This window comes from Parasteatoda tepidariorum, chromosome 1 (genome assembly GCF_043381705.1).
Source record: "Parasteatoda tepidariorum isolate YZ-2023 chromosome 1, CAS_Ptep_4.0, whole genome shotgun sequence".
Lineage (NCBI taxonomy): Eukaryota > Metazoa > Arthropoda > Arachnida > Araneae > Theridiidae > Parasteatoda > Parasteatoda tepidariorum.
This window is the reverse complement of record NC_092204.1, coordinates 74,541,752-74,556,303: the sequence shown is the minus strand read 5'-3', so window position 1 is coordinate 74,556,303 and position 14,552 is coordinate 74,541,752. Positions and strand designations below refer to the sequence as shown.

The 14,552-nt window shown below is 28.0% G+C and overlaps 1 protein-coding gene across 8 annotated transcripts in view; it reads right to left on the bottom strand.

Moving 5' to 3' along the window:
- LOC107449157 (P-selectin) overlaps positions 1-14,552 on the bottom strand; it is a 37,464-nt gene that overhangs the window by 13,801 nt on the left and 9,111 nt on the right. For all 8 annotated transcript variants that reach the window (XM_071182410.1, XM_043039499.2, XM_071182403.1 and 5 more), the window contains 5 exons: positions 13,637-13,894; positions 11,732-11,902; positions 8,986-9,183; positions 8,067-8,243; positions 6,252-6,440 (listed from right to left, as the gene is read on the bottom strand). In XM_071182410.1, coding sequence (XP_071038511.1) covers positions 6,252-6,440; positions 8,067-8,243; positions 8,986-9,183; positions 11,732-11,902; positions 13,637-13,894 — 993 coding nt within the window. The remainder of the gene's footprint in view (positions 1-6,251; positions 6,441-8,066; positions 8,244-8,985; positions 9,184-11,731; positions 11,903-13,636; positions 13,895-14,552) is intronic.

The following is a 14,552-nucleotide window of genomic DNA, read 5'->3' as shown; positions in this document are numbered from 1 at the left end:
AACTATATAGAACATTCTCAAATAATGTCAAAAATAAGGTAGTTTTATTCTAAAAAATTATATGCATTTTTTAGTTGATACATATAAATCAATCTATTAGTTGAACTATTATTCAAAGTAATAATTGAATAATGTGGAGAAGAGAATTTGAAGTGCACTGTGGCTAAAGCACTCAGCTATCGTTGGAGAGAACCGGGTTTCAACCCCGATGATGTCCCGATGGTACCAGCCCATCTAGGAAGTAGAATATAGCTTGTTTGGAACGCTGACCTCAATGCCGTTGGTCTTGAAATTGTATTGTGAAGTATTAACATCCCTAACATTCTAATGCCACAGATTGTGAATTTATGGTACGTGTACCCCAAGGTATTTCTGTGGCACGCAAAGTACAAATTAAATTACATTTATTTACTCACATATACTTAAACGTCAAAGGAGACACAGAAACGAGTGCATGGGTATCATTATGTGCAAAAGCTAGTATGAAGTCATTTTAATATATTACTTCGATATTTTAGTTGTTATAGGGAATAGATTCTCAATGGGGTGAACGTCTTGCTGTTCTTCAGTTTTCCCAAAATAAATCATTATGCTGTTTAATTGCAGAAATAGCTATTATCAGATTTTTTTTTTTTTTTAAATATGAATGTTTCTACAAATAATGTACGATACTTGAGGAAGACATAGTAATTTGTTTTTAACTTTAAATTAATACTAAAATTTAGTGTATTTTTTTTCTTCAAGTTGAGGGTATTTCTAACAGGGGTCATTCATCGATTTCGGGATTAATTTTAGATTTAATAGGTAGACGGGGGTATTAAATTTTTATGATGTTCACAGCATTCTGGTTTTTTATTTTGCACTTCTCTAGTTTTTTGAAAGTAATTGAACTTTTAAGCTACCATTTTACTATAAATCACAAATTATTATTATCTACATAATTTCAAAGTCAATATTGTGACATTGTATGAGAATGGTCTATAGTTTTAGAAATAGTGTTAAATTAGTATTAAAATATAATTTGTTAAATGCATCTCAATGTTAAGTGTGTTATTTTTTCGAATTTTTAGACTGACGTTTTTATTAGCATTGGAAAAAAAAATTTAATACCATGTTAAATTTTTAATACCATGTTTAATACCATTTTTTAATACCATGTTAAACACAACAAATACATGAAGTTTGTTAAGCCATATTACGTTTTTAGAGAAAAAAATCTTATTTATTGCACCATTTAAAAATTTTTTTTAAACTGTAACAAATGTCAAAAGAAGTAAAATAGAAAAAATAAATGAATAGTAATAATGTACTTCTCTAATAAATCCAGTTTCTAAATGAATTAAATATTCATACAGTATGATTTATAACGCGAAAATCCATCAGATTCTTCTCTAGGCGCATGGTTAATAATTAAAAATCATGTCTCAATGAAAAATAATAAAAAATCATGCAATAAAAATTTTTTTAAAATCATATCTCAACATGTAACAATACAAGATGTTATTGAAACTGATGGAGGATATTTAGGAAGTATTGAAATGTGATGCTCAAATTAAATTTAAAAAAAAGTGAGCTGTGATTTTATTAATATTATTATTTCTGTTACCCTCATTTCGGTTGCGACATCCGTTGTAATATTTTTGAACTAAAACCAGGAACTCGTGGAGAAAATAGATATACAGTGTCACATAATTTTGTTGCAAGATTTTTTTGTTTTTTTGTCTTATTATAAATTTTTGAAAATCGAGCACTCTCTATATATTTTTAAAAAAAGCGTTAAATAATTTTTAAAAAAAATAAATAATCATCATAAAAATTTTGTTAAGACTTGTGATACTTAACTTATGTTTCATAGAAGTTATTTGTTAGCATTAGCACAAACCACCTTTTCATTCACCATTCCAGAGGATTTTAACAGCATGCTACCTTAAAAATCTTACCAATGCACGCTGGTGGTGTAGTTGACCACTTGCCATCTTTTTGGCAGTGTATAGTGGCGGAGCCTCTAAGAACATAACCATTCTTACAAGAAAAAGAGCAACTATCGCCATTGACAGCCTTTGTATATGATCCCGAAACAGCCCCATTTAATGGTGGATTTAAGGGGGAGCAATGTCCTCCTAAAATCATGTCACTTGGCATAAATAGCTTATAAATTAAAGCTAATAATACCCGTACATTTTAATTCTAAATTAAGTTAGATTTCTAGTATTACATATACAAAACTGTGTAGTGCCAGTCATTACAATAATAATTTTAAAAATACTTTTTTTTTGCATTTTTATGAGGCTAAATAACTTAATTGATAAAACTTTTAACGTCTTTTAAGGTCTTTCAGCTAAAGAAAAGAAAGAAATTTTTAGAATACAATAATTTTAGCTAATCTGCAAAATTAAAAGACACTTTCAATGTAAATAAGAACTGCCAAGATGTAGTTAGTTTAGTTTTACGGTAAATACGCCTTGAAATTGTAAAACTTATGGCAATTTAACAAGAAAGCAATGAAAATAGAATACATTTAAAAAAAGTGTGTCATACATGTAGAGTTTATTGATAAGGCGTTCAATCATAACTGAATTATGTCTTCTGAAATCGTAAAAATTAATCTTTTCACGATGATATTAAAAAAAGCAAACAAATATTGAAAAAGTATATTTAAAAATGAAATTACTATTACTATCTTTCTTTTAAGAGTTAATAATAAAATTTGATTTTTTTTTATGTTCAAATTTTTTATCCTACATTTTTTATGCCCAATAAACGAAATTTAATCAGCCATATTAAAGTGAACGTGCAAGTATTGCTAAAATAGAAAAAGTAAGTTACACAAAAAAGGTCTTCTGTCTGCTTCTTTAAAATTTGATTTTGGTTAATTAGCTTGTTATGCTAACTTTAGTCGAATATATTCATGGATTATTTCTGAATGGATGAAACACAGTCATTACTATAGAATTTATCATTCGAAGAAACTATTATTAATAATTATTTAAAGACACAAGTTATGTTTTAATACAATTTCAAAACTTTAGACTAAGAAATAATGTGTACCACTAAGCTAAACTAGATCATAAAATCATATAGTAAGTATATTTAATAAACATATCAATTAATAAATTAAATTGTGTTATAGTGTTATTAAAAGTAGTAAATGTTACAGATCTCGTTATCCCCAGCTCCAATTTCTTTATAAATTTTAGCACTATAATTAGTCATTTTACCTTTGTAGTTATTTGAACCCAACTACAACTAAAAATAGTTATTAAAAATATAAATAGTTTTTCTTTAAAAGCTTTCTTTAACCTATTAGTATGATTAATGCGTTTAGTAATATTATTCAGAATTTCAGAATTCTGAACTTTTAGAATTAATCATTTGCACTGGAAGAAGATGCCACACACGTCAATAAATTTTGTTCGAAAAATTGCAAATGTCACGCTGTACTCGTCGGCGTACAAATAGAAGTAAAAAAATAAGGACAATTCAACAAAATGTAGGATGACATAAAGTAAAAATACAGAAGTACAAAGTAGAGTACAGAAGTACAAAGTAAAGTACAGAAGTACAAAGTAAAGTACAAAGTAAAGTACAGAAGTACAAAGTTAAGTACAGAAGTACAAAGTAAAAAAAAAGTACTGAAGTAAGCAAAAAACTTTAGTGGTTTGTATCAGGGTTTGTTGATTTAAATCAGCTTGATTTAAATCACGATTTAAATCCTGATTTAAATCAAATGATTTTTTTAAAAAAAATCATTGATTTAAATCAATACTAAAAGAAAGCAAAATATAATTTTAAATTCAAAAATTCTAAATCGATAAAACTTCTTTGAAAAAAAAAACGCTTAAAGGAGCAGAAATTTCAAAAAAAAGAATAAAAGTAGCAATAAAAATAAAAATATGACCACGGGGTATTCTTTAGGGAGAACGTCGGCTGAAGACGTTGGCTTCGGTGGTCATATGCTGATTTAAATCAACTAATTTTTTTAAATGTATATATTGATTTTGAATGTTAAAAAACAGTGTTTTAAATTATTGATGCTCTTATTGTTTTTTTTTCTTAGTTTCAAAATTTATTTTAAATAAATTGCAGCACTAATTAATTTTAGTTAACGAAATTACTTTCTTTCTTGGTGTGTGTTAAATTCCAGCAAATTTGAAGTTACATTTTTAAAAATCTTTTGATTCTTGAGATTGAAAATACAGATTAAAGTAAACATTTAATACTGTCTTAATATAGACTTGCATAACTATAGAAAGTAATTAATAAACATGAATTTTTTCAAAAAATTATGCAAATAATGTTAATTAAAATTCCACCTTTTGAATGAAGCGTGGAATTAAAATTTACATTATATTTCGTTGGTGGAAAATGCATATTTCTGAAGCTTGAGGTTATATTAAAAAGAAATTACCCTAATATGCCAAAAAAAGAAAAAGGCTGATGAATTCAGATATTTTTTTCCTGATATAGTGTCATTCTTCCCTTTCAAACTCAATTTGAAGCAATGGGGTTATTAACTGGTATTTTTTTTCTCTTAATATGTTTACAGTATCTTTGACATTATGTGATTTTCTATAAAGAAATTTTGCGAAAAAAAATTCCAAAGAGTACATAGATTTTTTAAAACATTTTTTTTTGCTTAACTTATCTATTTTGATATAGAATTAAAAATGAATATTTTAATATAAAAATATATAGATTAAATATTTATTTATTTTCATCTAGTCCTTAAATTTCAATCATGCATTTGTTTCCAAATGGTTGCTATGCATTCAAAGCTACGCATTATAATGAAAAATTATTTTAGTAAGTTAGAGCTTCTAAAATATTGTTATGATATAGTTTTAATATTAATTTAATTTTGATTTTGACATTTATAAAAAATTTTTAATCATAAATTAAAGTTCTTACAGTGCATTTGAATACAAATCAAAAAAATCTGATTTAAATAAAAAAAAATCTGTATTAAATCAAAAAAATCTGACTTTTTTGAATTTTTTTTAAAAAATCAAAAAAATCACGAACCCTGGTTTGTATCACAGAAGCAAAAAAGATTGGTCTGATTTTTACAAGGGCATCGAATTCTTAGTACGTAGTAACGAGCTGAAGCAGACTAATATGGTCAGCGCGTTTGTGAACTTCTTGACAGTGCAGGGTGTTAATTAAATTTAGTTAGATTATTAATCGATTAATATACAGTCCTATTAAACCTTTGAGAGTTGAATTGTTAATTTTTTAAACATGCGTTATCGTGCAACAGCTTACCAGTACAAATAGGTGGAGGTGAGGACCATGTACCGTCCTTTTGACAATATAGTACAGGCGGACCATTAAGAGTGTATCCCTTTTGGCAAGAAAATGAACAAGTATGGCCAACAGAGGCCTTTGTGCATGATCCAGAATTCGCCCCGTTAAGGGGAGGATTTAGTGCAAAACAACCTCTTCCTAGAAACGGCACACGAATAGAATGTAAATTAAATGTATTGATATAAGTATTAAAATTTATCGGAAAAACGCTTAAAAATATAATTCATGGATATGGAAATTGGCTCCTATTGAATTTTCCAAACTTGCAATAAAGGAATTAACCATTTGCTTAAACAAAGCCAATTAATATCTTCTAGTAAGTGTAATAAATAAAATTGATATGACATCGTAATCAAATGCAAATATTGACTGTTGAAATGTATTTATAAGATATTTTATGATTAATTTTTATTTTTTAGGCATATTTTACCTTTATTTTTAAATGTTCTGTTTCTGAGCTAATAGAACTTTCTTCTAATTGACTGAATGATGAAATATAATCTTAAGTAACTCACGTTGATAACTTTTCGTTAAAAAGACTACGCTGTTTATGTTGACTTTTATATAACGGATTAATATAAATGTTACAAAATATAACTGGTTTAATATAAATCGTATTTATTTTATATGAACTAATTCTTAATGGAAATAACTATACTAATTTGCATTAAAATTTAAATCTAAGTAATATAGGAAAGAGATTATTACAAAATAATGTTCTAATTAATAACTTCATATTAAAAGAAGAGTAATGCGCAGGAGAAATGGGGAAAACATTTGAAACTCGGTTTACTTAAATTTTCTTATTAAACTGCTTAAAAACAATATTTGATCGCTGTTATTTAGTTTTAATAAGTCTTTCCCTTTTAAGTAAAGACTTATATTTGACATTTTATAATAATGAACAAAGTTTGGACCATCCTTAAACGATTAATAATCAACTCTACCTATGCATTGCGGAGGTCCATCTGACCATCTTCCATCACTACCGCATACGAGAGTGGGTTGTCCAATAAGTCTAAATCCAGGAAAACAATAAAAATTGCAACTTTGTCCAACTGCTCCTGTATTACATGATCCAGAATTTCCTCCGTTGGCTGGAGATGGTAGTGCAGGACAAGAACGAGACTGTACCGCTGCAAGAATATTTTGAAATAATATATTATAAATGATGTTTCTAACGAAATTATGCTACAAATTGCTGCGATCGGTTTATTTTTATAAAAATACAGCATTTAGTGTTAAGTGAGGGATTTCATAATTTAAAATGAATTAGAATTAAATCTATGCAAGCTTATTTGAGATGATAGATTAATGTACAAGAAACCTTATGGAGGGCTCCTGCGAGAAAGATAAAGGTCAACTACTCGTTCAAACTGATTTTTATGATTAAGCTATTTGCGACCTGACGCAGAGATAGACTTTGACTTCTACACTGTAATAATTATGAATCAAATTATGGAATAAAGCACCGGCACTTTGAGTGCTTCTTCCGTAAAATCCAATTTAACCGCAAAGTATTACAGTAATATTTATTTAATTAGAGTGATTTCACAATAATTATTGCTGTAAATCAGATTTATTGTTTCCGTATCATGTTCCGGGAAAAATGAATTTTGCGATAAAAGTACCGATAAAAGTATTTGATAAAAGTAAAAGTATCGAAAAGTACTGACACCCTCATCGCCGTTATTTGATTTAAAGACGTTGAAAATGACTTCCTCTATTTGTTCAAAAATGAAGAGTCATTGCATCATCAAGAAGAGATCTCTGGAGAGCCCCAACTAGAATGATGGACCAGAGGTGATGATGTCCTAAAAAATTAAGTAAATCATTATTCTTTCTCAATTTAGCTTTTAAGAGAGGGGAAAAAAATTTAGACTCTTAAAATAATTATTAAGGTCATGAAGAGGGATTAACTGCTATCGATGGAAAGACGGCCCAAGCACGTCTAGCTGATTTTGACATAAAATAACCAACAACGTGCTGTAGACGTCAAAAGGCAGCTATCACAGAAATAAAAATGACGTTCATGGTTCATATCACCGCAAAATTACAAATGAAAGAAAAGATTTCTCCAATTTCTATAAAGCAGCAAGCGCCTCGCAGCAGTGAGTCGCCTTCGACTGTTGAAGAGAATCTGAAAATTCTAGCCATCAGTGCAAGTGATTAAGAATAAGAAGTCTTTTAAACATCAAAAAACAATTTAATTGTTAAATTTGTAATAGCTATCCTTAAGAACAATCTTTAAGCTCAGCTTCATCCTCAAATAAACTGGTTTTGTATTATTTTTATCTTCATTTTACTGCTATTAATTCTAATAACAGTAAATGGTTAATGGGAGAGAAGTTCCTAGAACTTTTTCAGCAATATGCAATTTTGTGACAACAAAAGTGCATAATTACTTTACTTCATTTTCAAGTATTTAAATATGAACTAGGGAACATCATATAGTCACTAGGGAACATCTTGTGGTCACTAGGAAACATTATATGGTCACTAGGGAGCATCTTGTAAATTCGAATTCTATGAAAATAATCTTTCTGATATGTCACAATCTCATGTTCAGAAATCTTCAAAAATTATTTAAAGTCGATCAACAAATAATTAATCCAGGTTACAAACAATTAATCTAAGAGAAAACTGTACTAAAAATAAAGATTAAAAACTAATTTAAAAATAAGCATGTCTGTGTTCTATAATACAATTACTCTGCAGAACTGATTTTGCTTTGAAACATTCCTAGTAATCTTTGGACATACCATTGCAATTAGGGTAGACAGAAGACCATTCTCCATTAGACTGACATACCAGTGTGGATGTTCCGCTCAACGAATATCCAGACTCACATGTTACAGAACAAGTTTGACCAGTAGTAGCAGCGTTACAGGATCCAGATAGTATACCACGTATCACTTGAACTGGTGGACATCCACTTGCTATGAAATAATGAAGCAAATGGATTATTATAATTCACACCATGTTTAAATTTATTAAATTGAAATATTTTGATTAAAACTCATCAATTTAAGCAAAATAAATTAGTAAAATAACTATACTATTAGCTCGTGAAGACATTATATCATTCAAATTCGTTGCAACATCGATTAATTAACACGATGTTTAAACATGATTTACACATTATCAAGGTTGCAACTAATTAACACCATATTATCGTTCAAGGTTTCGATAATATGATTCAACGTCGAATTGTTTTCGTCGTCGAAAACCAAAGTAATCGATACAAGCTGCAAACTTATAGCTTGTTTTACTGGCTTAGGGTGTTCAAAAAACTTGATTTCTTTCATTATTTATTATCGGTCCCTTAAATATCTAAAAGCTTTAAATCTTTTTGCAAAGTTTGAATAATCTCATGAACTAAACAACTTTGAAGTTATAAAATAATCCTCTGAGTATTTCTAGAGAAATTTTTAAGAAAATGCAAAAAAACAGATCTTCCATTATTGCGAAGCAGTGTAATTTTTGGACATATTATCAGCAAAAATTGTTGATTAATACAAATTATTATATTAAATTAAAAATAATGACTTCGAAATTCCTGCTCACATTAACAATTTTTTTCCTGCCTCAAGAATAAATGATTACTTGCTAAAAATTTCTGATTCCATAGTTTTGTTATTGGAAGAAAGTTTACGTAACTATAATTAAAAAAAATCTTACAAATGCATCGTGGCAGATTGTTTGACCATCTTCCATCTGTTTGGCATATTAAAATTCTTGTGTCTGATGGCCTATATCCACTAATACACACCAGCTGACAAGTATCTCCTGCATTAGCGGATACACAACTGCCCACTAATCGTCCACCATCTGGAGCATTCAGTGTGGGGCAAATATTCGTCACTTCTGTTGTCCCTCCTACATTTAGAATAAACGTAATTTAAAAAATAATGTTTGAAATTTACTAATACTAACACTCGATTTCAAAATTTAGAACAAAACAGGATAAACATATAGATTTATTATTTAAATTTGTTTCCTGAATGTTATATTTATTATATGAACTTTGCTCGGAATAAAACTCCATTATTTTGCTTCCTATATTATTCGTAATACTTTATGTTATTCATAAAAGTTTAGTACTAAGAAATAAATATAATCATAAGAGTTATGGATTATATGAATTATATTAAGCGTTTTTCTTATAAATAGGCTAATTATTTACAATTTTCAATGTTAACAATGCATTTCCAATTGCGGTGACAATCTATGATACACATTTTACATTTAGAAATTATTTACTTAATTAATGCACATTAATGATACATACTTTTCATTTATTCTCCATAAGGTGTTTTGAGTATTATTTAAACAACAGAAAATTCTTATATCAATTATTTTAACACCTTATGTAAGTAAAAAGTTTTTCTTTTATTTCCTGATAGAATTAGTGTAGTGATTTTCTTATAGATGGCAGCAACATAAAATTATAATATTTTTGAAACTTGTTAAATTTTGCACTAATGTAGCATAATTGTTCTCTCCTTTACGTAATGTCTGAAGTTTGGTATACATAGATGGCAATAGATGTAGACCTACTTCAGAAGAGACAAGAGAGCAGTATTTATTTCATTTAAAATAAATATAAAGTTCTTTTCACCCTTTTTTTGTCTTGACAGAACTGGTTAAGTAATTTTCTCATAGATGGCAGCATCATACAATTATAATATTTTTGGAACTTGTTAATTTTTTAAGTAAAAAGGCATTATTGTTCTCTTCTTCACGTCATGTCAGAAAAGACAAAGAGAAGAGAGCAAAATTTGTCTAATTTTAAAAAGAAGATGAAAACTAACTGATCTATGATTCTTAATTAATCGAATGACATTATTAAATTACCTAAAAAATAAAGAATATATACAGGTTGATTTAGATGATACAGATCCAACGTTCAAACTAGTTTTGTAAGATTGTTAACTTTAGTTAGTACAAATTAGAATTACAAGTTAAAAATTCAAAATCACATTAAAAATTAAAAGTTAATTCGAATGCAGTCCAAAAATTAAATACAACTGTAATATGCAAGATTAATAAAATAAAAATTGTACTTATGTTAAGTCCCTTGAAAAAGAATAAATATAATTACAAGAGCAATAGTAACATTAATAAAAAGAAAGTAGAGGTCAAAAATGATAAAAACATGAATTATATCACCTCCAGACGTATTATTTATTAGCATAATTAGTGAGTTATGTCATCCACCATGTTGTTATTTTATTTTGCTTACCAATACAAGTAGGAGGTGCAGCGGACCATTTACCACTTTTTTGACAAAATAATGTGGATTGTCCTATAAGTGTATAACCTTCTTTACATGTAAATAAACAGTTTTGGCCACTGGTGGCCTTTGCGCATGATCCAGAATTCCCTCCGTTAAGGGGTGGACTTAATGAGGGACATGTTCCAATCTTCGATTCTGAAACGTTTGGATCATTCTTTACAAGATTAGCATAAAATCAATAAATAATAATGAAAAAAAATAATAGAAAAATAGGGGTTAACAAACTGTGATCAACTTTTGATGCATCTTTTTTTACAAGCAAATCTATTGGCAGATTGTTTAATTAATTAAAAATATTGAAAAATTAGGGTTAGCGAAGTGTGATTAGCTTACTTTGCACTCCATAGTATTCTACTCCCTCAATTATTCTAGTGCATGAAAGATAATTTTAGTTTCCGTGCTGCCCTTCTATACGAATTAAAAAAGTTATTTAAAGTTCATTAAAATTTATTTATAATTTTATTTATTAATTTATTATATATTTTATTTATTTATTTATTTATAATTTAATTTATTAATTTATTTTGATAAGCAGTTTTTTGAATATTCTACAAGTGTTGAAATAATTGAAGAAATTTTAACTTGAGTAAAACATAATGATTAAAGCAAAAAAGATTAATTTAGATTTAACTAATTTAATTTAAAATCTATTACGCTTAAAAACTAATTTCTAACTCTTAAAAATATTAAATTATAATAATAGAAAAGTATTACAACAAAATAAACAAAAATTTTTTCAATAAAAATTTAAATTCTTATTGAAATGATATGATCTTATCTACAATGAATACTGATCAATTCTCCCTTATAATAATCAACACTCTTAATAACTAGTATTAAATCATTACATTTAAAATGTATTATTAGTTAACTAAAGATATTATTAATTAACATACATAGGTTATGAACCTACAAACCCTTACTTTGCTGACATATTCATGTTTTTTGGTATTTCGAGCATTGCTAATTTTCGAACAACGAGTAGAAAAATTGTAATCACCATGAAAAATTTTACATGACCTGTACTGTAAACAAGATAGAGCAGCTCCACTTTTAGTAAGATACAAATTTATGAAAAAATGAGACAATATCAAATTTTCTAAGGAGATAAAATGATGTTCTGCTTACTCCGGCAAGTAGGCAACTGGTCACTCCATTCTCCAGATGAAGAACACGTAATGACAGAAGAACCTACAAGCATGTAACCATATGCACAAGAGGCTCTGCAAACAGTCAGACCTCCTTCATTGTCGCAGTCAACATTTCCATTAGGCAGAAGAAAGGGATCACACAACGCACCTAATTTTGATTGAAAAAAGCAAGAAGATGGAAAAAAAAATATCATTTGTTTTTGAAAATGTTATTTATAACCAGGAGTCTGCAAACATGCGAAATTTCTAGTGGCTTGGACAGAAAAAACGCTTATAAAGCGCAAATAAAGGCACAGAAATGAACATTAATATTTATGTCCATTTTTTTCCCTTTATTTGTGCTTTTTCTAGTTGTTTTGTTTTATTCAGAAATATTTATAGCCATGAAATGCAGATTTTGCACAGCTTTTTTACAGTAAAAAATATATAAAAACGAAGAATACAATTGTGACCATTTAGAGTTTTCACAAAGGAAAGTAAATTCTTCAGTCTGTAATACAATTTTTAAATATTTTGATAAATTTAAAAAGTTATGAAAAATGAATTCTCATTTTCAAGCAGATCTATTTGATTGCAATAAAAATGAAATAAAAAGTATTCTAACAGTCCAATACTTTTTTAAGAATGATAAAAAAAGTATTTAAAAAATTATTCCCAGCTAATGTCCCAATGTAATGAAATTTAAGAAAATGAATACATTTGCAAAAAATTTTCTTAAACATTTGAGATTATAATGAAAATTTTATATGAATATATGTAATAAAATATATGAAAGAAAAGTAAAAATTAATTTGTTGATATCCTAATAATATGACATAGTTGAATATCGAGATAAAACAATATAAGAAAAAAAAACCTTAGATAATTGTCTTTCATTGGGCAGCTATTATTTTTATTAATGTGATGATAAGCAACTCCTATACAGTTTAAAGTTTTGGAGGGTTTCAAACCATAATATTGTTAAAATTAACTATAATCTTCAACATGGGGGGAAGTTTAAACATTTTATCGTACTTGATTATAAGATAGTAGGGTTCAACTTAAATGAAAAATGGTTCAATTTAAAATCCTATAAAGTTTGCCAGAAATTTGTGCTGTAGTTGAAGGTACCAATATTTTGGTTCAAAGTTGAACAAATTTTTCCGTCATTGTTCTGTGTGTTTACCACTCCGCTAGAATATTTGAAATTATCACGGGAGAATATAAATTAAATTTCCAAAATTTTAGCCATTTTTAAATATCGAAATCTTTAAAAAAATCTTTCAACGAGAGGATAATTTTAATTAATTGCATTTCCTTTTCGACCATGACACAAATGTTTTTGAATTTTTTATATTTTAATCCTAAATGTACCGCAGTTTGACATTAGACTGATGATAACCGTTTAGCTTTACAAAATATGAAGACTATTTAAAATGTACCGTAACATGTTCTAGAAACATGTAACATGTTTTTTGTACCGTAACATGTTCTAGAAAAAATGGACCTTACGATAAAAATTACCGGCATCCTGAGTGCCTCTACTTCATACCGCAATTTTCATAGCACAGCAGGTTTCCCTGCTTGTCAAGCACCTGCACTAATCCTTGTGTCATCTTCCAGCGGAATCAGTCAAAGAAACGTTTGCAATTTTTCAGAAGGCTAATCAAAAATATTTAGAGTTAAAAAGTTCACTCAAAAAAAGAAGCAGTTTCAACAAATATTTAAGATTTCTCATATCGTCTGGAATCAGGTGATACGATTCCGAAATGATTGCCAAAACTAACCATTTCTGTGCCGACAAAAATGTGAGTTTCGATTCTGAATGTGTGATTAGTAATTATGCAACATTTTCATAATTTAGTTACAATGTTTTAAATTGAAAAATAAAAATTTATTTTACCAATCCTTCTGGTGCAGTAAGGAATGCTAGAGCTCCACTCTCCATTTGGCAAACAAGTTATACGTGTTTGCCCTTCTAGAACATAACCAGGATTACAACGGAAGTAACAACTCTGGCTGACAACTCCAGGGACACACTGACCCTCTGTATAACCATTGTCCATAGCATCGTAGATAGATGGGCATGTTGAATCTCCTAAATCGCAGCATGTTCTAGTGTTGCAATTTCTTGCACATGAATTGCTACCTCCGCCATATTCTGCAAATAAATCGCAACTATGTTTATATATGTGCGTCATGTGTACAACTATGTGTCATTATAATTTTAACAAGAAGATTGAATAGAATGAGGAAAAAAAGTATGGTCAGAACTATCAGAATATGATAAAATATACCGCGTTTCTGACTTTATTTGAACAATAAAATTCTCGGTAGTTTTTACCGAAGAACTTTGGCAATTAGTTTGGTAAAATTAACTACAAAATATGGTTTTATAATATGCGATAAAATTTAGTAAATGTGATAAAATTTGGTAATTTTATCATGATACATTAAAACATGGCCTAAAAACTATTTATTCAGTTAACTTTAGCTTTCAGTTTTGTAATCTTACTAAATATGTGGTAATAAGAACTTTAATTTTGAAAAAAATTTTACCTGAATTTTTTTCTCCGTGTAGAAAAAGAAAAGTTGACATAATACAAATCTTTTTTGCTTTTTTAAAAAAATGTTCTTCGTGAAGGAATTCTACATTTTGTAAATTTATTCCCTGAAGCTACTTTTTTTGACAAACCCATTGCAAATTTTCCTCATAGAGAATTTAATAAAAATTGGTTACCAACTTGTTTTTGCATTATGTATATATATATATATATATATATATATACACCGAAGAGCTATTACATTATGACCACCCT